Below are 24,843 nucleotides of genomic sequence, written 5' to 3' on the forward strand. Positions count from 1 at the left end.
CTCCATTTTCGCTACCCCACTGAGTTCCCCCGCCGTCCAGGCAGTAGCCCATCCCTGGATGGAAGGAAGGAAAGGATGGGAGGCAGGAAGGAAGATAGGGGAGGATGGGAGGAAGGAAAAGAAAGTAAGGAAAAATGGGAGGGAGAGAGGAAGGGTAGGAGGGAAGGAGGAAGACAGGCCGGGAGAAAGTAAGGAAAGATGGGATGGAGGGAGAAAGGAAAGGGAGGGAAGGAAGGAAGAAAGAGAAAGAAGGAAGGAAGGAGGGTGGGTGGGTGGGAGGGAGGGAGGGAGGGAAGGAAGGAAAGAAGGCAAGAAGGAAGGAAGGAAGGAAGGAGGGAGGGAAGGAAGGAAAGAAGCCAAGAAGGAGGGAGGGAAGGAAGGAAGGAAAGAAGCCAAGAAGGAAGGAAGGAGGGAAGGAAGGAAGGAAGCCAAGAAGGAAGGAGGTAGGGAAGAAAGGAAGGAAAGAAGCCAAGAAGGAGGGAGGGAGGGAAGGAAGGAAGGAAAGAAGCCAAGAAGGAAGGAGGGGGAGGGAGGGAAGGAAGGAAGGAAGGAAAAATAAATATTAATGAATCTGAGAGTGGCTAAAAGTGTATCACTCAAAGCCAGGTTCCAAACTCAGAAAATGCAACTGATCTTTACAAAAGTTATTTTCTCCCCTCCCAGTAGAACCTCTGGCCCAGTAACTTTTCCAAAACACTTAAGCAGGTACAGTTTCTACTCATAGTAACAGATCGCTTACAGAAAAGAGGTAAAGATTTTTGAAACGGGGAAAAACCCCTGTAAAAAATTTGCTGCAAATGTCCCTGCAAAATAAATTGAATCTCGGGGTTTGTTTGTGTGGCCGTCTCCAGTGTGTGTGTGTGTGTGTGTGTGTGTCATTGCAACACTTGGAGGAAATGCTGCTGAAGCAGGAACCGGCTGTTTGGCCACGACAACGTTTTGCAAATGTGCAATTCTAGCCCTCTGAGTGCCTTGGGTTTAAGCTCCGGCCTTTTGAAGAAATTCATAAGTCCGGTGACGTGGCCTGGAATATATTTCCAGAGCTCTCAGTCCTCAGAAAATGTCTCGTTCCTGCTTTTTCTCCATGGAAAATATATCCTGCTTCTGAGAAAGAAGCCCTCATTGTCATCGTTGTTACAGAATTTATCTAGCATATTGGTCAATAGGAAAACCAGGTTTGCACAACGTGGTTGAGACATGGATCAGTTTATTCATTGAAACGAGTCATGGTTGGCTAAGTTGGTATCGTTGTGTAGGCATCGGCTGTGTCCTCTTACCTTGGGCCTCGGGTCTGTGGACATCAACTAACACTTGTGTAGGTGTTATTATGTCTGCTCTGCTCTTGTTGACTCAATTAGGATCAAGGCTAGGACGATTCCTTTCATCGCCCATATATGTTGCCTCTAAGGCAGCAAAGAAATCGTGGCTTCTGTTCACAATGGTGGCTTGATTGGAGTTACATTCCCTGGGGAAAGGGAGGAGGGTTGCATTTCTACCTGTTTCTGTTTGTCTGAATGTCCGCCTGTCCATCTGTCCATCCATCCACCCCCCCCCACCCCATGGAGGCTTCTCCTTGCCTTTTCCGGCTCTGTTTCCTCCCCGGAGATTCTTAGAGAGGCCCCACAGAGGCTTTTCCCCACCTTTTGTGGCCCTGTTTCTTCCCAGGAGATTCCTAGAGAGGCACCACAGAGGCTTCTCCCTGCCTTTTCCGGCCCTGTTTCCTCCCAGGAGATTCCTAGAGAGGCCCCACGGAGGCTTCTCCCTGCCTTTTCTGGCCCTGTTTCTTACCAGGACATTCCTAGAGAGGCCCCACAAATGCTTCTCCCTGCCTTTTCTGACCTTGTTTCCTCCCAGGAGATTCCTAGAGAGGCCCCACAGAGGCTTCTCCCTGCCTTTTCCGGCCCTGTTTCCTCCCAGGAGATTCCTAGAGAGGCCCCACGGAGGCTTCTCCCTGACTTTTCTGGCCCTGTTTCTTACCAGGACATTCCTAGAGAGGCCCCACAAATGCTTCTCCCTGCCTTTTCTGGCCCTGTTTCCTCCCAGGAGATTCCTAGAGAGGACCCATGGAGGCTTCTCCCTGCCTTTTCTGGCCCTGTTTCCTCCCAGGAGATTCCTAGAGAGGCTCCACAGAGGCTTCTCCCTGCCTTTTTCAGCCCTGTTTCCTCCCAGGAGATTTCTACAGAGGCCCAACAGAGGCTTCTCTCTGCCTTTTCCGGCCCTGTTTCTTCCCAGGAGATTCCTAGAGAGGCCCCACGTAGGCTTCTTCATGCCTTTTCCGGCCCTGTTTTCCCCCAGGAGATTCCTAGAGAGGCCCCACGGAGGCTTCTCCCTGCCTTTTCTGGCCCTGTTTCTTCCCAGGACATTCCTAGAGAGGCCCCAGAAATGCTTCTCCCTGCCTTTTCTGGCCCTGTTTCCTCCCAGGAGATTCCTAGAGAGGCCTCACAGAGGCTTCTCCCTGCCTTTTTCAGCCCTGTTTCCTCCCAGGAGATTTCTACAGAGGCCCAACAGAGGCTTCTCTCTGCCTTTTCCGGCCCTGTTTCTTCCCAGGAGATTCCTAGAGAGGCCCCACGTAGGCTTCTTCCTGCCTTTTCCGGCCCTGTTTTCCCCCAGGAGATTCCTAGAGAGGCCTCACAGAGGCTTCTCCCTGCTTTTTCCGGCCCTGTTTCCTCCCAGGAGATTCCTAGAGAGGACCCACGGAGGCTTCTCCCTGCCTTTTCCGGCCCTGTTTCCCCCCAGGAGATTCCTAGATAGGCCTCACAGAGGCTTCTCCCTGCTTTTTCCGGCCCTGTTTCCTCCCAGGAGATTCCTAGAGAGGACCCACGGAGGCTTCTCCCTGCCTTTTCCGGTCACAGTTTCGGAGGCTCAGGTTTGTAAGTCGAAAATGGTTCTTAAGAATCCTTATCTAGAAAGGTTCGTAAGTAGAGGTGTTCTTAGGTAGAGGTACCACTGCATATGAATAAACGAACAGTAAGTCGAGGACTACCAATAAATTGCCTGGCTCTACAAGTGGCATTAAAAAGCCGCTTTAAAAGGCGATTCGTTCAATTTTTCTTCTTTGGAAACCGAGCCCGTCGTGAAGCTCTTCACTTTGACACGGCCTGTTCTCCATAAAGAGGCATCGTCTCCTCACGCCGTTTCCTTCTGCCTGTGCCGTTGAATCGCAAACTCATCACTTTCTGAAATTGTCTCTTGTTGACAGGAAGAAGGGAAGGAAATGGAAAGGATGTGAGCTGTGGGGAAGAGATTTGGCCTTTAATCCCTAAAACCTCAGAGCCGGAGACTCAGCTGTTTGGCTTGCTGGGAATCCCACCTGAAAATTGCAATTTATTTTCTATTACCGTATTTTTCGGGCTATAAGACGCACCGGAGTATAAGACGCTCCAAGATTTTGAAAGAGTTAAACAAACAAACAGATCACAAAATCACTTTACGGGCCTCCCAAACTCTCTGCACGCCCGATTTTTTTGGTGAAAAACGGGCCCGTTTTTCGCCTCTCAAACCTCCCATGTGTCATGTTTTTGCCCTCTCCGGCCCCCAGGAGACTTTGTATGTCTTATACTCCAAAAAATACAGTAATTGCAATTGCAATTAATAGCAATTGCACTTAGACTTATATACCCCTTCACAGTGCTTTTCCAGCCCTCTCTAAGCGGTTTACAGAAATCGGCTGCCAATAATCTGGGTCCTCATTTTCCCAACCTCGGAAGGATGGAAGAACGAGTCAATCTTGAGCCGGTGAGACTTGAACTGCTGGCAGTGGGCAGAATTATCCTGCAATACTGCATTCCACATCATGTCTCTTAAGGAAGAGAGAGAGAGAGATGATAGATAATATAGATAGGAAAGAGGGGAAAAAAGATTGTAGATAAAGAGAAAGAGAGAGAGGGAGAGAAATTGTGGATGTATAGATGGAAGAATAGATGTGTAGATATAGTGATAAAAGAGAGAGAGATGGATGGATGGATGGATAGACAGACAGACAGACAGAGATGATAGGTAGGTAGGTAGGTAGGTAGGTAGGTAGGTAGATAGATAGATAGATAGATAGATAGATAGATAGATAGATAGATAGATATGATAGAATAGAAAGATAGTGTTGTGGTTAGCTCTGGCCCAGCTCCTGCCCTAAGGAATGTGCAGGTGGATGTGGGGGAGACACCCACATGCCGCAGGCCTGTTTTGCTCCCGATGGAATCTGCCGATGAAGCCTCCTCTGACCAAGGCAGCATGAGTGACAGGGAAGAGGGGAGTTTGGCAGACATCCCAGGAGGAGATCAATCATCTGTATCATCTTTGGATTCTGAACAAGAATTAATGACACATCCACGCATGCGTAGAGTGATGCATAGGAGACAACAACTGAAGGATTATTAGAAGAGAAAATGAGGCCACCTGTGTTTGGGTGGGGCTCCAGTAATTAGGGCTGCTGCTATAAATACCAGCATGTGGGTTTGGCCGTTGTGAAAGAGTATCTGATTGCAGTTCATCAGGAATCCTGGGTTGCTGGTTTCTGGACTTTGCTTGTTGATTTTTCACGCCTTTGAAAACAAAGCAGAGCAACTTGTGTGTGTGTGTGTGTGTGTGTGTGTGTGTGTGACTTCGTTGGAAGAAGAAGGGGTGTGAAGTTTCTTCACAGCTGCTAGCTAAGTACTTAATGACTGCTTAAGGTTAATTGTACTACCCGGTTGTTTGGGGATGAGTGCTCTTTGCAATACAAAAAGAGTGCTTAGTTTATTTTGACTTTTGGGATAAAGAACATTGTTTTGAATTTTCAAACGTGTGTGTGTCTGACATTTGTTCCCTTGAATTTTCAGGAGGCTCCTACTAGAGAGCCCGGCGGAACAAATAGATTGATAGATAGATTGATAGATTGATATAGATAGGTAGAGTTAGAGTGTAGATAAGAGAAGAGGAGGCTAGAAGGAAGGTAGGGGAGGAAGGGGAAGAGGGAAGAGGGAAGAGAGGGAGATGGAGGGAGTGGCATGAAGTATTAAGGGAAAACAGGCAACAAAATTGTAAAAGGTGGGGATTTTTTTGTTTAATTGGATAGTAATGTATAACTATGTAAAATATGACATGATTATGTGTTGACGTGATTATGTTATACGTATATGTGTTGATGTATATGTGGAGAGTGTTTAAAAAAAATTACCCTCCCCCCTGCAAAAAAATTACATCATCGCTGAAAAAAGTCGACTTGGAAGCATTTTTCAGACTTACAATCAGTGCAGCCTGTCCGGTGGTCACATGATCAAAAGTCATATACTTGGCCATTGACTCATAAATATGATGGTTTCGGTGTCCCAGGGGGCCAGTGGCAACCTTCTAAAAATGAAAAAGCCCCCCAAAATATAAAAAATTGGAGAAACCAGAATCATTTCAATAACTGTGTTAACTAACTTTGCAATTGCAATGACCGGACTAAGGACACTAGACAGAGGAATATCTGGTAGGTGGACTTCTCCCCTCCCCTATTTTCCTCTCCTAAAACTAAAGTGCGTGTTATATTTCTGTGCTTATACTCGGAAAAATACGGTATATTACGAGCATCCTGAAAAAAATCGTGCTAGGGCTTATTTTACAGCTGGGTCTTATTTTGGGGGAAAACAGGTCAATAGATGTTTTTCCCCAGGGGGTTTGATCAGAAAAAAAGTTGAGACGATCACACAAAGCCGCAGACTCACATAGACAAAAAAAAAAAAAGCTGAATAAAATGTGTTCCCTAGCAACATCCCAGCAACGTTTCTTGCCAACGACCCCGCTAAAGACTTCGGACCAGGCGAAAAGGGCTATTTAATACCCGTAGCAACTGCAAAAAAGACTCCGTGGGGGAAATTCGATTGTTGTGCCAATCTCAGCGGCCGAGGAGACGGCAGTAACCTTTGCTATGCCGGTGGGGGAACAAAAGGGAATTTCACTCTGGTTTCGTTTGTCCACCGTTTTCCACACATATGTCACGAAGCCACACTCCCTGGCCCATTATACGGTACAGGGAGTCCTCGACGTAGGACCACAAACCGAGCCCAAAATTTCTGTTTGCATAAGTGAGATGTTTTGCTAGGTTGAGGTTTTTTTTCTGCACCGCAGTTGGAAAATTAGTTAGTTAACACCAGGAGACTGTGAGTTCTAGCCTCAGCCAGCCGGGTATCTTTGAGCCAATCGCCAGGAGACAGCGAGTTCTAGTCCCACTTTAGGCATGAAAGCTGGCTTGGTGGCTTTGGGCCAATTACTAGGAGACTGTGAGTTCTAGTCCCACTTTAGGCATGAAAGCTGGCTTGGTGGCTTTGGCCCAATCACCAGGAGACTGTGAGTTCTAGATTTGCCTTAGACATGAAAACCGGCTGGGCGACTTTGGCCCAATCACCAGGAGACTGTGAGTTCTAGTTTTGCCTTAGACATGGAAACCGGCTGGGCGACTTTGGCCCAATCACCAGGAGACTGTGAGTTCTAGTTTTGCCTTAGACATGGAAACCGACTGGGCGACTTTGGCCCAATCACCAGGAGACTGTGAGTTCTAATTTTGCCTTAGGCCTGAAAATGGGCTGGGTGACTTTGGGCCAAACACTATCAGTCTATGAGTTTAGTTCTTCTTTAGGCATGAAAAGGGGGGACATGATCGAAACATTTAAATATGTCAAAGGGTTAAATAAGATTCAGGAGGGAAGTGTTTTTAATAGGAAAGTGAACACAAGAACAAGGGGACACAATCTGAGGTTAGTTGGGGGAAAGATCAAAAGCAACGTGAGAAAATATTTCACTGAAAGAGTAGTAGATGCTTGGAACAAACTTCCAGCAGACGTGGTTGGTGAATCCACAGTAAACTGAATTTAAACATGCCTGGGATAAACATAGATCCATCCTAAGATAAAACACAGGAAATAGTATAAGGACAGACTAGATGGACCAAGAGGTCTTTTTCTGCCGTCAGTCTTCTATGTTTCTATGAAAATGGGCTGGGTGACCTTGGGCCAATCACCAGGAGACGGCGAGTTCTAGTCCCACTTTAGGCATGAAAGCCGTCTGGGTGCCTTTAAGCCAATCCCCGTCTCTCAGCCCAACCCATCTCGCAGGGTTGTTGTGTGGAAAAACCAAAGGAGGCAAGCGTATTACGCATGTTCGCTTCTTGGAGTCCCTTCTAAAGTAACAAAGGCCGAGGGAAAAAAACCTAATAAGATGCTGCTGGATACTGTAGCCATTATAATTTAATTTATGAAATTTGTAAGCCGGCCACCTCCTTACGGACTCTGGATGGTGAACATTTTAGACTTATATACCGCTTCACAGTACTTTGCAGTAGTGAGCCAACCTTGAGACTACATGTTCTGTCGGGCTCTCTGGTAGAATCCTCCCAAAAATTCACAGGTACAAATTTCAGACACACACACGTTTGAAAATTCAAAACAATGTTCTTTATTATGAAAATTCACTTAACCTAAGCCCTCTTTTGGTATAGCAAAGAGCACTGGTCTCCAAACAAACTGGTAATTTGTACAAGTCCCTTATCAGTTCTGTGATACTTAGCTTGCAGCTGTGAGGTAATTCACAGTCCTTCTTCTTTCACAAAGTGAAACACACTTTGCTCTGGTTTAGTTTCAAAGCGGGGAAAAAGCAGCACACAAAAGGTCAAAGTCAGCAAAGCAGGCACGAAACATAACGATCAGATAATTCTCCACAATGGCCAAACCCACAGGCTGCTATTTATAGCAGCCTCACTAATGACCACAGCCCCACCCAACCACAGGTGGCCTCATTTTCTTTGATAATAATCTCTCAGTTGTTGTTGCCTATGCATCGCTCTCTGCATGCGTGGCTGTATCATTAACTCTTGTTCCGAATCCAAGGAGGAGCTACATAATTGATCTCCTTCTGAGCTGTCTGCCACACTCTCCTCCTCCCTGTCACTCATGTCTTCTTGGTCAGAGGAGCCTTCATCAGCAGATTCCACCCGGGGCAAAACAGGCCTGCAGCATGTGGATGTCTCCCCCACATCCACAGTCCTTGGGGCAGGAGCTGGGCCAGAGATAACCACAACACTGTGGAGATTCATCTACAAAAAGATATTGACAAAATTGAACGGGTCCAAAGATGGGCTACAAGAATGGTGGAAGGTCTTAAGCATAAAACGTATCAGGAAAGACTTCATGAACTCCATCTGTATAGTCTGGAGGACAGAAGGAAAAGGGGGGACATGATCGAAACATTTAAATATGTTAAAGGGTTAAATAAGGTTCAGGAGGGAAGTGTTTTTAATAGGAAAGTGAACACAAGAACAAGGGGACACAATCTGAACTTAGTTGGGGGAAAGATCAAAAGCAACATGAGAAAATATTATTTTACTGAAAGAGTAGTAGATCCTTGGAACAAACTTCCAGCAGATGTGGTTGGTAAATCCACAGGAACTGAATTTGAACATGCCTGGGATAAACATAGATCCATCCTAAGATAAAATACAGGAAATAGTATAAGGGCAGACTAGATGGACCAGGAGGTCTTTTTCTGCCGTCAGACTTCTATGTTTCTATGTTTCTTGCACTACTGCACTCTAACCACTGTGCCACAAAGGCAAAACACATTACCTCCTCCCCTGCTCCATAAGTGGAATCCGGAGCAAGTATCGGCAGCAAGGCTTAGCTAAAATTATGGGGTGATAGTCTCAACACCGGTTTTTCCTGCATTGGTGAAGCAACTGAGCCTCTGGGTTTTTCCCGCAGCCTCCGTTCCAGAGATGCTAGAAGTCCAACCTTTGGCCTCCCTCCAAGTGGTGGTTTATTTCCCCTGAGATCTTGGCTGGACCGGGGAGTCCTTCTCTTAGCCTAGTCCTCCCCCCTCCATCCACCGCCACCTTCTCGGATCCCTGAGCTCTCAAGAAAAACCTACCAACGCTTAATAATTACTATTGTGTCCGTATTAGAAGGTCCGTTAAGACTCGCAGAGGTCTCCAAACTTTGCAACTTTAAGACTTGTGGACTTCAACTCCCAGAATTCTGGGAGTTGAAGTCCACAAGTCTTAAAGTTGCCAAGGTTGGAGACCCCTGGTCAAGAGGGAAAAATGAATAGGTTTTTATGCTTATTATTGTTTTTGTTATTGTTTGTTTGTTTACTTACTTACTTACTTACTTACTTACTTTTACTTACTTACTTACTTACTTACTTACTTACTTACTTACTTACTTACTTACTTATTGGATTTGTATGCCACCCCTCTCCAGAGACTCGGGGCGGCTAACGGCAATAATAAAACAGCATATAATAATAATCCAATACTAAAAACAATTAAAAACCATTAGTATAAAAAAAACAAACATACACACAGACATACCATGCATAAAATTATAAAGGCCTAGGGGGAAAGGGAATCTCAGTTCCCCCATGCCTGGCGGCAGAGGTGGGTTTTAAGTAGCTTACGAAAGGCAAGGAGGGTGGGGGCAATTCTAATCTCTGGGGGGAGTTGGTTCTAGAGGGCCGGGGCCGCCACAGAGAAGGCTCTTCCCCTGGGTCCCACCAAGCGGCATTGTTTAGTTGACGGGACCCGGAGAAGACTCACTCTGTGGGACCCAACTGGTGGCTGGGATTCGTGCGGCAGAAGGCGGTCCCTGAGATAATTGTTGTAAGAGTAGAGAATTAACATCCATGTAATGAATGCTGTAAATTCTGATTGCACAAGAGAATCGATTAGAATTCTTCATTGGCCAAGTGTGATTGGACACAGAAGGAATTTGCCTTGGTGAACTTGCTCTTAGTGTACATAAAGGAAAAGAGACATTTGTCAAGAATCATGAGGCGCAACACTTAATGATTGTCATAGGGTACAAATAAGCAATCAGGAAATCAATAGTAATAAAAAAAGGATATAAGCAACAAGTCATACAGTCATAAGTGGGAGGAAATGAGTGATAGGAATGATGGGAAAAAGCTAGTAGTAATAGTAGTGCAGACTTAGTAAATAGTTTGACAATGTTGAGGGAATTATTTGTTTAGCAGAGCGATGGCGTTCAGGAAAAAACTGTTCTTGTGTCTACTTGTCTTGAGGCGTGCAGTGCTCTGTAGCAATTTTGAGGGTAGGAGTTGAAACAGTTTCTGCTTATTACTGAAAGAGTAGTAGATGCTTGGAACAAACTTCCAGCAGACGTGGTCGATAAATCCACAGGAACTGAATTTAAACATGCCTGGGATAAACATAGATCCATCCTAAGATAAAATACAGGAAAGGGGCGGCATAAAAATCTAATAAAATAAATAAATAAATAATAAATAAATATTATAAGTGCAGACTAGATGGACCAGGAGGTCTTTTCCTGCCGTCAATCTTCTATGTTTCTTTATTCTAAGATTATAGGATTAACATCCATTTAATGAATACTGTAAATTCTGATTGCACAAGAGATATTGGAACCATGGAAGATGAAAATAGAAACAAAGAAACATAGAAGATTGACAGCAGAGAAAGACCTCACGGTCCATCTAGTCTGCCCTTATACTATTTCTTGTATTTTATCTTAGGATGGATATATGTTTATCCCAGGCATGTTTAAATTCAGTTACTGTGGATTTACCGACCACATCTGCTGGAAATTTGTTCCAAGCATCTACTATTCTTTCAGTAAAATATTTTCTCACATTGCTTCTGATCTTTCCCCCAACTAACTTCAGATTGTGTCCCCTTGTTCTTGTGTTCACTTTCCTATTAAAAACACTTCCCTCCTGGACCTTATTTAACCCTTGAACATATTTAAATGTTTTGATCATGTCCCCCCTTTTCCTTCTGTCCTCCAGACCAGTGATTTTCAACCTTTTTTGAGCCGTGGCACATTTGAAACCCTGGGGCATATTGAGCACGTGTGTGTGTGTGTGTGTGTGCTAAAAAATGTTTGGACAAAAAAATTCTCTCTCTCTTCCTCCCTTTTGCTTTATTTCTCTCTCTCTCTCTCTCCCTTCCTTTCTTTCTCTCTCCATCCCTCTTTCTTTCTTTCTTTCTTTCTTTCTTTCTTTCTTTCTTTCTTTCTTTCTTTCTTTCTTTCTTTCTTTCTTTCTTTCTTTCTTTCTTTCTTTCTTTCTTTCTTTCTTTCAGATTGAGTTCATTAAGTCTTTCCTGATCAGTTTTATGCTTAAGACCTTCCACCATTCTTGTAGCCCGTCTTTGGATGTTTAAATGTTTAAATTAAAAAAAAAATTAAATGGAAAAGAAAAGAAAACCGGCCAGCCAAGGCTTGTGGGCGCACAAAGGGCTTCAGAGAGGGGCAAAGGATCCTCTTTGGCAAAGGCGGCTGGCAGGCCGGCAGAAGTGGCTGGAATGGGGGAGGAGGGGGAGGGGGCTGTATGCGTTTCCCCCTTGACACACTTGGACCCGTCCCCAGCCTGAGGAGCTGGGGAGAACGTGCCAAAAAAAAAAAATTGTTTCCAGAAAGGAAAGCCACAAAAGATGAGTGGGAGTTCAGATTAGCTTTGCGTTGCAACGCAATCGATTGTGCTTCATTGCATTGCACCCAATTGCACTGTGTTGCAAGGCAACCGGTTGTGTTGCATCGCAACGCAATCGATTGTGCTGCATTGCATTGCAACCAATTGCGTTGTGTTGCAAGGCAACCGGTTGTGTTGCATCGCAACGCAATCGATTGTGCTTCATTGCATTGCAACCAATTGCGTTGTGTTGCAAGGCAACTGGTTGTGTTGCATCGTAACGCAACCAATTGTGCTGCATTGCATTGCAACCAATTGCGTTGTGTTGCAAGGCAACCGGTTGTGTTGCATCGTAACGCAACTAATTGTGCTGCATTGCATTGCAACCAATTGCGTTGTGTTGCGTTGCAACCCATTCGATTGCATTGTGCTGCATTTCAACAAATCCCTTTGTGTTGGTTTGCGTTGCGTTGCAACCAATTCCATTGTTTTGCATTGCATTGCAACCAGTTTATTTATTTATTGGATTTGTATGCCGCCCCTCTCCGTGGTCTCGGGGCGGCTAACAACAGTAATAAAGACAGCATGTAACAACCCAATACTAAAACAACTAAAAAACCCTTATTATAAAACCAAACATACATACAAACATACCATGCATAAAATTGTATAGTCCTGGGGGGAAAGGGAATCTCAATTCCCCCATGCCTGACGACAGAGGTGGGTTTTAAGGAGCTTACGAAAAGCAAGGAGGGTGGGGGCAATTCTAATCTCTGGGGGGAGTTGGTTCCAGAGGGCCGGGGCTGCCACAGAGAAGGCTCTTCCCCTGGGTCCCACCAAACGACATTGTTTAGTTAAGTTCTGGAGAAGGGCAGCTAGAAATCAAAATAATTAATAAGCAAACAAACAAACTGCATTGCATTGCAGCCAATCACATTGCATTGTAATGCATGGCATGACATGGCAACTGTGAATCTTGCATTCATAACATTTTCTCACCCCCCCCCCCCCACACACTCCCCCTGTATTGTTTGCAGCCTGGATCCCAAATTGTTGCATCTTCTTCATCGAGACGTGCCGGGCCTTGTGGTTAAGCCGGCTGGGAACCGGTGGCGCCTCGGCCTCAATTCACGTCATGTTCACCCTTCAAGGATCCCACGACCGGCCGTTGCGTAGTTGGTGTGTGTGTGTGTGTGTGTTCAGAAGCTTTTGTCTGTCTCTCTGCGGCATCCACACTCACCGTGTTGTGGTTTTTTGGTTGTGTTCCACTCTGCAACTCAAGGTCGAAAGTGTTGCAAGAAGGGGGGGGAAAAGCCAGATTAACTTAACAAGAGTTGGAAGGGACCTTGTGAGGTCATCTAGTTCAGTGTTTCCCAACCTTGGCAACTTGAAGATATCTGGACTTCAACTTCCAGAATTCCCCAGCCAGCATTCGCTGGCTGGGGAATTCTGGGATTTGAAGTCCAAATATCTTAAAGTTGCCAAGGTTGGGAAACACTGATCTAGTTCAACCTCTCACCCATGCAGGTGACCCTACCCCATTCCTGATAGGTGGCAGTGCAGCCTTTTCTTGAAAGTCTCCAGCGGTGAAGCTCCCACAACATCCGAAGGCAACTTATATGGGTTGATTGTTCTCACTCTCAGTACGTTCCTCCTTATTTCCAGGTTGAATCTCTCCTTGATTAGTTTCCATCCATTGTTCCTTGTCTGGCCTTTGGGTGCTTTGGAAAATAGCCTGATCTCCTCCTCTCTGTGGCAGCTCCTCAAATATTGAGGGATAGAGGGATATTGAGGGATATTGAGGGATGATGATGATGATGATGATGATGATGATGATTATTATTATTATTATTATTATTATTATTATTATTAGTGGGGATTTGAGACACCTTTCCCCCAGGCTTATTATAATTTATGTTTGGTATGTATGTGCTGTTTGGTTTTTAATTATGGTAGGGATTTTAGTTTCTTCTTAATATTAGATTTGTCCCTGTATAATACTGTATTGTTTTTTATTGTTTGTTGTGAGCCGCCCCGAGTCTTCGGAGAGGGGCGGCATACAAATCTAATAAATAATAATAATAATAATAATAATAACAACAACAACAATTATTATTATTATTATATTTATTTTATTTATTTGTTTTGTCCAATACATAATGAAGAGGATAGACATGAAGTATTATATATAAAGAAAAGATATAAAAGTAGAGGAGAAGATATATGAAACAAAGAAAAGATATATGATATATGAGATAAGGAGAGACAATTGGACAGGGGACGAAAGGCAGGCTAGTGCACTTATGTACACCCCTTACTGACCTCTTAGGAACCTGGAGAGGTCAATCGTGGAGAGTCTAAGGGAGAAATGTTGGGGGTTAGGGATTGACACTACTGACTCCGGTAATGAGTCCCACGCTTCAACAACTCGGTTGCTAAAGTCATATTTTTTACAGTCAAACTTGGAGCGATTAATATTAAGTTTGAATCTGTTGCGTGCTCTTGTGTTGTTGCGGTTGAAGCTGAAGTAGTCATTGACAGGCAGGACGTTGCAAAATATGATTTTGTGGGCAATACTTAGATCGTGTTTTAGGCGTCGTATTTATTAGATTTGTATGCTGCCCCTCTCCGAAGACTTGGATAGAGCCAGGGTGCCGCTATATTCTTATTATTCTACTCCACTCCATTCTATGCTATTCTTATTACTCTACCCTAACTATTCTTCCCTACCCTACTCTACCCTACCCTAATCTACTCCACTCCATTCCACTCCACTCCACTCCACTCTACTCTACTCTACTCTTATTACTCTACTCTACTCTCTTTTTTTTTTTAGAAAAAGTTTTTTATTACATATATACACATTTACACAAACAAAATGAATGGTACTGTATACATCGTAAATTGAAACAATGCCAAATCAACACATATCAACGAACAAGACAAACAAACAAAAAAAGAACATAAATAATTCTTATAATATAGTTACTTATTTAAGTACATTAAACAATAATAACAAAACCTACTCTACTCTACTCTTATTACTCTACTCTACTCTTAGAGCCGGGTTGGCGCAATGGTTAGAGTGCAGCACTGTAGGCTACTTCGGCTAACTGCTAGCTGTAGTTCAGCAGTTCAAATCTCACCACTGGCTCAAGGTTGACTCAGTCTTCCATCCTTCCGAGGTTGGTCAAATGAGGACCCAGATTGTTGGGGGCCAGAGGCTGATTCTGTAAATCACTTAGAGAGGGCTGTAAAAGCACTGTGAACTATAAATGTCATTGCTTTTGCTATTGAAAGATAGAAACATAGAACATTGAGGGTATTAAAAACACTTCCCTCCTGAACCTTATTTAACACTTTAAACATATTTAAATGTTTTGATCATGTCCCCCCTTTTCCTTCTGTCCTCCAGACTATATAGATTGAGTTCATTAAGTCTTTGCTGATACGTTTTATGCTTAAGACCTTCCACCATTTTTGTAACCCGTCTTTGGACCCGTTCAATTTTGTCAATATCTTTTTGTAGGTGAGGTCTCCAGAACTGAACACAGTATTCCACATGGGGTCTCACCAGCACTCTATATAGCGGGATCACAATCTCCTTCTTCTTGCTTGTTATACTTCTAGCTATGCAGCCAAGCATTCTACTTGCTTTCTCTACCGCCTGACTGCACTGTTGACCCATTTTGAGACGGTCACAAATCACTACCTCTTCTGAAGTTTTTGCTAGCACAGAACTGCCAATACAATATTCAGATTGAGGATTCCTTTTGCCCAAGTGCATTACAGTATTTTACATTTGGAAACATTAAACTGCAGTTTCCATTGCTTTGACCACTTATCTAGTAAAGCTAAATCATTTGCCATATTACAGATGCCTCCAGGAACATCAACCCTATTGCACACTTTAGAGTCATCGGCAAATAGGCAAACCTTCCCTACCAAACCTTCCACTATGTCACTCACAAACATATTAAAAAGAATAGGACCCAGAACAGACCCTTGTGGCACACCGCTTGTAACCTGACTCTGCTCAGAATACTCGCCATTAACAACAACCCTCTGATGTCTATGCTTCAGCCAACTGCAAATCCACTGAACTATCCAGGGATTAAGTCCAATCTTCACTAATTTATCTATTAGCTCTTTATGTGGAACCGTATCAAAGACTTTGCTGAAGTCCAGATAGGCAATATCCGTTGTAAGTCGAGGACTAGCTGTACTTATTTTCATCCCGTTCCCTTCTTTTCTTATGCTGGGATATTTAGCTCAAGGCTAAAAAGAAAAAGAAAAGAAATCCATGCACCCAGCTGAGCTCAGAAGGCTGGCTTTTATTTTGCGGTATCATGCACACTGCGTGCACAAACGATTCATTTGTTAAACCATCGATACAAACGTCCTTTGTGATAATAGTTGGGGTTGTGTACCGTACAGTGTGTGTTTTGGAGGAGTCACATGGAGCAAGAGGCTTCTCGGGTGTGACTCCGGTTAAGCCGAGGAAAAACGTTGATAATTTCTCGGCTTGATGGTTGAGAAGGCAGCCTGCAAGTTTCGTAGGTTATAATAATTCATTGTCGAAGTTGTGGGTGCGCCAACAGTGGAGGTTCTCTGAAATGGTTTTATTTATTTATTTATTTATTTATTTATTCTATCTATCTATCTATCTATCTATCTATCTATCTATCTATCTATCTATCTATCTATCTATCTATCACCAGGTGAGACTTCCAAAACTATGCAAAATTAGATTTTATAGTGAAATACTGTATATCATGCATAACTTAAAAGGGGAGAATGAGACCTCTCATTTTTTTTACTGACCATTTATTTACTTTTTAATACTGTATTTTTCTTTTTATTTATTTTATTTATTTATTTATTTATTAGATTTGTATGCCGCCCCTCTCCGTAGACTCGGGGCGGCTAACAACAGTAATAAAAACAGCATATAAACAATCCAATATTAAAACAGTTAAAAACCCTTATTATAAAACCAAACATACATACAGACATACCATGCATGAAATTGTAAAGGCCTAGGGGGAAAGAGTATCTCAGTTCCCCCATGCCTGGCGGCAGAGGTGGGTTTTAAGAAGCTTACAAAAGGCAAGGAGGGTGGGGACAATTCTAATCTCTGGGGGGGGGGGAGCTGTTTCCATAGGGCCGGGGCCGCCACAGAGAAGGCTCTTTCCCTTGGTCCCGCCAAGCAACATTATTTAGTTGACGGGACCCGGAGAAGACCCACTCTGTGGGACCTAACTGGTTGCTGGGATTCGTGCAGCAGAAGGCGGTCCCTGAGATAATATAGGGCTATTATAATGTAGGTTTATAGGGCTTCCTGCCTAAGCAGGGGGGTTGGAGTAGATGACCTCGAGTCCAGAGGTCTTCTGGTCCACTTTTGATCTCTCTGCCAAACTCCATGGTACCATGGTATAAAAATGATGTTGAGACTCTAGAAAGAGTACAAGGAAGAGCAACTAAAGTGATTAGGATTAGGATTAGGAATAGAATAGAATAGAAATAGGGTAGGATAGGAAAGGATAGGACTACAATACAATATTGGAATGAAGAATAGAAATAGAAATAATAGAATAGAATAGAATAGAATATTAGAATGAAGAACAGAACAGAACATTAAATGTACATTTATTTATTTATTTATTTTATTTATTTATTGGATTTGTATGCCGCCCCTCTCCGTGGACTCGGGGTGGCTAACAACAGTGATAAAAACAGCATGTAGCAATCCAATAATAAAACAACTAAAAAAACCCATTATTATAAAAATCAGACATACATACAGACATACCATGCATAAAATTGTAGAGGCCTAGGGGGAAAGTGTATCTCAGTTCCCCCATGCCTGGCGGCACAGGTGGCTTTTAAGAAGCTTACGAAAGGCAAGGAGGGTGGGGGGCAATTCTGATCTCTGGGGGGAGTTGGTTCCAGAGGGCCGGGGCCACTACAGAGAAGGCTCTTCCCCTGGGTCCCGCCAAACGACACTGTTTGGTTGACGGGACCCGGAGAAGGTCAACTCTGTGGCACCTTATCGGCTGCTGGGATTCGTGCAGCAGAAGGCGGTCCCTGAGATAATCTGGTCCGGTGCCATGAAGGTCATAGGTTATAGGTCATAACCAACACTTTGAATTGTGACCGGAAACTTATCACTAAAATGATAAGAATTAGGAATAGAATAGAAATAGGATGGGATAGGAAAGGATAGGAATACAATAGAATATTGGAATGTAGAATAGGATAGGTGAGGATAGGATAGGAAAGGATAGGATTACAATAGAATATTGGAATGAAGAGTCGAAATGGAAGTTGAATAGGATAGGATAGGATAGGAATACAATAGAACATTAGAATGAAGAATAGAACAGAACAGAACAAAGTCCCTTCCAACTCTTTTATTCTGTTAAAAACATAGAAAATTGAACCAATGATCCATGGTCTATCTTTTGAGTTTTTGGTGTGGTTTCTTTTGCTTTATAATTTTTAATAATTTTTAAAAAAAACTTTGCAGGCTGACAAACCTGTGTTCATCCCAAACATGTTTTAACCCATCCTTATTTCTGCTTATTAGTATTAATCCCCTTATAATGAAATCCTATTTTATGGTTGGTTTCACAGCCAGCCAGATGTTTAGATTGGATCTAGTCTTCCCCAAGGGCCTGCGGTAGGCAGATGTTGTTATTTGATGGTGTTAGAGGTATCGTCGCAGATGGTCAGCTATTTTGAGCCAAGTTGCCTTTTGCAATTGACAGTGAATCTGTCAATGACTATCTATCTATCTATCTATCTATCTATCTATCTATCTATCTATCTATCTATCTATCTTTCTATCTATCTATCTATCTATCTATCTATCTATCTATCATCTATCCATCCATCCATCCGCCCGTCTGTCTGTCTATCCATCCATCCATCCATCCATCCATCTATCATCTGTCTGTCTCTCTCTCTCCATCCATCCATCCATCCATCCATCCATCCATCCATCCATCCATCTATCTGTCTGACTTCTGTGCTGCCCCTCTCCGAGGACTCGGGGTGGCTCACAATATATAGTGACAGCACCAGTGGCTTTATCATTTTCGCTAACCCTGTATGTATTTCTGTCCCAATTTTTTTTGGCCTTTGGGCTAGCAAAGATGCTTAAGGACATGTGCGCCAAATGTTGGAAATGCAATCAAATACCAGATTTGTGCTATCACAAACGGAGTAAGAGAGCTGTTGTAAGCTGCATAGGAGAATGAGAAGTTACAATTCTGCATTTCGATTAGGTATCTAGGGTAAACGATTGTCACCCTTTTCACTGGGAGATCAATGATCTTCAAATTTATTATTGTGATTCGTAATGTTTGTCATAAGCTACCAGGGGTGGTATTGAATCTGGTGGTCTCAAAGTGGCTCTAAAAAAATACATACTCATAGAGCAGTGTTTCCCAACCTTGGCAACTTGAAGATATTTGGACTTCAACTCCCAAAATTCCCCAGCCAGCATTTGGGAAACACTGCGGTAGAGGATGGGCTGGGGAATGCTGGGAGTTGAAGTCCAAATATCTTCAAGTTGCCAAGGTTGGGAAACACTGCTGCAGAGGCCGTCGTTATTTAGCAGCCACAGTTGGGATCAGCAACACGGTCTCTAAGTGAAGCAGTCACTAAGTGAAACTGCTTCTCTCCACATCATTCAGCTGTCGTTTACTTTGCCAGTCCACAAAATTTGCAAATCAGAGGATCGGTCGTAAAGTTATTTTTATCTTCATTACTTTCGTAACCGTGAACGGTCAGTCTCCAAGGCAGTCGCTGAACGAGAGAACTAATTGCAAAATATAAATGCTTCTCTTTTTTTATATATATATATATAAAAAATAACCTTTGTCTTTTGGTTCACAGCTGGTCAGCGAGAAGGTTGGCGGGGCTGAAGGAACCAAGCTGGATGAAGACTTCAAAGAAATGGAGAAGGTGAGTAAGGCTAACCAACTAATAATAATAATAATAATAATAATAATAATAATAATAATAATAATAATAAATAATAATAATAATCCCAGCGGCCGATAAAGCGACCAATTAGGTCCCACAGAGTGGGCCTTCTCCGGGTCCCGTCAACTAAGCAATGTCGGTTGGCGGGCCCCAGGGGAAGAGCCTTCTCTGTGGCGGCACCGGCCCTCTGGAACCAACTCCCCCCGGAGATTAGAACTGCCCCTACTCTTCCTGCCTTCCGCAAACTTCTTAAAACCCACCTTTGCCGTCAGGCATGGGGGAATTGAAACATCCCCCCCCCCTGGGCACGTTGAATTTATATATGGTATGCTTGTGTGTGAGTCTGTTAGTTTGTGGGTTTTTTTAAAAAAATCTTTAAAATTTTAAATTGTTGATTACTTACGATTTGTCTTTTTACATGTTGTGAGCCGCCCCGAGTCTTCGGAGAGGGGCGGCATACAAATCCAAGTAATAAATAAATAAATAAATAAATAAATAAATAAATAAATAAATAAATAAATAAATAAATAAATAAATAAATAAATAAATAAATAAATAAATAAATAAATAAATAAATAAATAAATAAATAAATAAATAAATAAATAAATAAATAAATAAAGTCCCACAGAGTTGGCCTTCTCCGGGTCCCATCGACCAAACAATGTCGTTTGGTGGGCCCCAGGGGAAGAGCCTTCTCTGTGGCGGCCCTGGCCTTCTGGAACCAACTCCCCCCAGAGACTAGAACGGCCCCCACCCTCCTTGTCTTTCGCAAGTTACTTAAGACCCACCTGTATCACCAGGCATGGGGGAACTAAGACATCTCCCCCAGGCTTATTATATTTCATGTTTGGTATGTATGTGCTGTATGGTTTTTAATTGTTGGGGTTTTTATATATTTTTATTATTAGATTTGTCCCATTGTTATACTGTTTCTTATTACTGTTGTGAGCCACCCCGAGTCTTCGGAGAGGGGCGGCATACAAATCTAAATAATAATAATAATATAATATAATAATAATAATAATAATAATAATAATAATTTATTAAATTTGTATGCCGCCCCTCCCTGAAGACTCGGAGCAGCTCATAATAATGCATGGAAAACATGGTTTTGTGTAGCATGGACAATCTCTACAACTTCTTCTTCTTCTTTTTTTAAAATTTTATTGAATTTTTCCATTAAACAAAACATGTAACATACCATCAAAAAAGGACAACAACAATTACCACAACCAACTTAAACCCAACCAATACAAACAAGAGGGGAAGAAAGAAAGAAAGGGAAAAAAAGGGGGGGGGGAATTAAAACAAAAAAACATATTATACTTACGGTATTTCATATTTTATGGGTAGTAAGAAGGAATTAGGGAAACAAAAGACAAAGTCTAAATTTCATTTGTCGTTCAGCTAATGGATTATCTGTATTCCATCATTCTTTGGTTAATTAAGAGTTTATCTATATGTTTATTCTTTGTTTACCGCCTTATGTTAAGATTATCTATTAATATTAGTAACTTAAAATAAATTATCACTTCTATACATAAAGTGTTTATGTGTATATACTTAAGTTCATTTTAGTTTCTCAAATGGAATATTAAATAGAAAACAAACAATAATCCTATTCTTGTCTATCTTTTAATTTTAATTCCCTTTTCTTTTGTTTAACCAATTATAAAACAACTTCTATGTAACAGAATAGAAAATTAGAATAGAACAAAATAGAACAGAACAGAATAGAATAGAATTATTTATTGACCAAGTGTGATCGGACATACAAGGAATTTGTCTCTAGTGCATAAGCTCTCATAAAAGATATAAGTGAAAAATCATGATCATAGTCACTATAAAGATACATTCATCATGAATCATGAATCATAACACTTGAACCCAACACTTAGTGATAGTCAAATAACAACAACAGAGTTGGAAGGGACCTTGGAGGTCTTCTAGTCCAACCCCCTGCTTGGGCAGGAAACCCTACATATTTCAGACAGATGGTTGTCCAACATCTTTAAAACTTCCAGTGTTGGAGCATTCACAATTTCTGGAAACACTGGAAGTTTTTAAAATGTTGGACAACCATTTGTCTGAAGTAGTGTAGGGCAGTGATGGCGAACCTTTTTCGGCAATGCCGAAAATTAATTAAATTAAATTAATTAAATTAAATTAATTAAAGTCCAGTTAATTAATTGGATTTATTGTACTTATTGTACAATTGGATTTATTGTTACTTATTGTAACCTACTGTTTCTTTTATATGTTGTAAGCTGAGTCCTCGGAGATATATAAATCCAATAAATAAACAAACAAATAAATAATTTGCGGGATCTGTGGAAAATAAATTTGATAAATAACAACAACAGAGTTGGAAGGGACCTTGGAGGTCTTCTAGTCCAACCCCCCTGCTTAGGCAGGAAACCCTACACTACTTTAGACAGATGGTTATCCAACATCTTCTTAAAAACTTCCAGTGTTGGGGCATTCACAACTTCTGGAGGCAAGTCGTTGCTTCTCTCCTTGATTAGTTTCCACCCAGTGCTTCTTTAGTCATAGGATACTAAAGAAGCAATCAACATAAATCATACCAGGAAACTAAATAAAACAATACAGATCATAAAGATACATCCAACAAAGTTATAGTCACATGTAGAAAAGGAGATTGGTAATAGGAAGGATGCGAAGAATAATCCTTCCTAAAGATGTAGCAATGCAGTCTTAGTAAATACTTCGACAAGGTTGTGTGAATTAGTTGTTTAGTAGAGTGATGGCATTTGGGGAAAAAACTCTCCTAGTTGGTTCTGGTGTGCATTGCCTTTCGTAAGCTTCTTAAAACCCACCTCTGCCGTCAGGCATGGGGGAACTGAGATATTCTTTCCCCCTAGGCCTTACAATTTACGCATGGTATGTTTGTATGTATGTTTGGTTTTATAATAAGGGGTTTATTTAGTTGTTTAGTATTGGATTGTTACATGCTGTTTTTTATCACTGTTGTTAGCCGCCTCGAGTCTGCGGAGAGGGGCGGCATACAAATCCAATAAATAAAATAAATAAATAAAATAAATAACGTCATTTTGAGATAGACTGACATTTAAATTTGAGATAGCTAACGTTTGCGATAGACGTTTGAAACGTCTGGGCAGGACAAAAACTCTGGCTTTGGCAAATACCTTTGTCTTGGCAAATACAATGCAATTATATCTCATGGTGTTCTGATAGGAAGGGCATTCCGGGGCCGGGTGTGGCCGCTTATACAATTATTTGCTCTCAGGTAGGCAACCTGCATATTTTAGCTTTGCAATCCACCTGTGCCATGCTCAAAAACACCACAGTGCCCAGCCTTCTTGTCTTTTGGGTAGAATTCATATTTAATTGGCTTTAGAATAATTCCATAATTCATATCCCAAAGGTGTATACAAACAAACTTCCAAGTGACCTCGACGATTCACTAAAACAGTGTTTCCCAACCTTGGCAACTTGAAGATATTTGGATTTCAACTCCCAGAATTCCCGTTGAAGTCCAAATACAGTAATACCTCGTCTTATGAACTTAATTGGTTCCCGGATGAGGTTCGTAAGGTGAAAAGTTTGTAAGATGAAACATTGTTTCCCATAGGAAACAATGTAAAATGAATTAATAATAATAATTAATAATTAATTAATAGTAGGCATAAAAATCGAATAAATAAATAAATTAATTAATTAATGCGTGCAAGGGAAAAAAACGCAAAAAACCGCCGCCACTCGGCTGTCAGTGTTCTCCCAATGCCGAACCCGGAAGTTTGGCAAAAGTTCGGGTTCGGGTGGCTGGCCAGGAAGGACGTCTTTGTGATATCAAAGCTCCACCCATGGAATTCCCTATTGGGATTCCCCACCTCCTTTCCAGCCTCCAGAACGGTCCGACAGCTGCGTGGCTCTTTTAAAAAGCTAACAGCCGGGCGGCGGGGCTTCTCAGAGTCCTCCTGAACCTGAACGCCGACCCCAAACTTTTGCCGAACTTCCGGGTTCGGCGTTCGGGAGAATGCCGAGAAGCCCCCCAGCTATTTCAAAAGGCGACAGCCGGGCGGCGGGGCTTCTCGGTGGCCACCCGAACCCGAACTTTTGCCGAACTTCTGGGTTCGGCGTTCGGGCGGCGGGTTCATAAGACGGAAAAAGTTCGGAAGAAGAGGCAAAATATTTCCGAACCCCGGGTTCGTATCTCGGATTGTTCGTATGGCGAGGGGTTCGTATCACGAGGTACCACTGTATCTTCAAGTTGCCAAGGTTGGGAAACACTGCACTAAAAGAATGCAAATGACTTCTTCAAGGTGCATAAATCCTTCCGTTCCCCACCATCCAGTTCCCAAGCATCTCAGTTTTGATCATACAATCATGGGGATGGTCATCTAGAATAGGAATAGGATAGAACAGAATAGAAGTTCTTTATTGGCCAAGTGTGATTGGACACACAAGGAATTTGTTTTTGGTTCATATGCTCTTAGTGTACATTAAAGAAAAGAGACATTTGTCAAGAATCATGATGTACGACACTTAATGATTGTCATAGGGGCCGAAGACGCAATCAGGAAGCGATCAGTATCAATAAAAATTGTAAGGATACAAACAACAAGTTACAATCATACAAGTCAGAAGTGGGAGGAGATGGAATAGAATAGAATATTGGAATGAAGAAGAGAATAGAACAGAACAGAACATACTGGAGAATAGAACAGAATAGAATAGAATAGAATTCCTTATTGGCCAAGTGTGATTGGACACACAAGGAATTTGTCTTTGGTGCTTATGTTCCCAGTGTACATAAAATAAAAGAAACATTTGTCAAGAATCATGAGGTCCAACACTTAATGATTGTCACAGGGCACAAATAAGCCACCAGGAAATAATATTAATATAAATCTTAAGGATACAAGCAACAAGAAACAACTAGACTGTTATTTCTCTGGGTCACATAATAGACATGGATATATGCATAATTTTGTATTTATTTACTTATGGAGTTTATATTAATATCATATTATAATATATTATTATCTTATGTTACGTTATGTTACGTTATATTATATTATATCATATCATATTATATTATATTAATTATATTATATTGACTCTGAGAGTTTGTATGCAGCAAAATTTCATTTTAATGTACGCCGATTAGGGTACATTCAAAGTGACAGTAAATTTATTCTAAGTCCTAAGTCTAAAAAAAAAAATAAAACTGTCGTAAGTTGAGGGCAATCTGAACCTCCAAATGCGCCACATTTATTTCCCACGTTTTTTATTTCTTTGGTCAACTCACAACTTTCTCTTTCTGCAGAAAGTGGACCTTACCAGCAAGGCTGTTACAGAAATCTTAACCAGAACGACAGAATACTTGCAACCGAACCCTGGTAAGAGCTGTGTCGTCATGATTACACACCTCCTTTTTTCTTCCATCTGTTGTGATTTTGTTTAGAAAA

At 42.0% G+C, this 24,843-nt stretch overlaps 1 protein-coding gene across 3 annotated transcripts in view; it reads left to right on the forward strand.

Moving 5' to 3' along the window:
* SH3GL1 (SH3 domain containing GRB2 like 1, endophilin A2) overlaps positions 1–24,843 on the forward strand; it is a 77,491-nt gene that overhangs the window by 32,570 nt on the left and 20,078 nt on the right. For all 3 annotated transcript variants that reach the window (XM_070744483.1, XM_070744472.1, XM_070744491.1), the window contains exons 2-3: positions 19,300–19,368; positions 24,702–24,774. In XM_070744483.1, coding sequence (XP_070600584.1) covers positions 19,300–19,368; positions 24,702–24,774 — 142 coding nt within the window. The remainder of the gene's footprint in view (positions 1–19,299; positions 19,369–24,701; positions 24,775–24,843) is intronic.

This window comes from Erythrolamprus reginae, chromosome 1 (genome assembly GCF_031021105.1).
Source record: "Erythrolamprus reginae isolate rEryReg1 chromosome 1, rEryReg1.hap1, whole genome shotgun sequence".
NCBI lineage: Eukaryota > Metazoa > Chordata > Lepidosauria > Squamata > Dipsadidae > Erythrolamprus > Erythrolamprus reginae.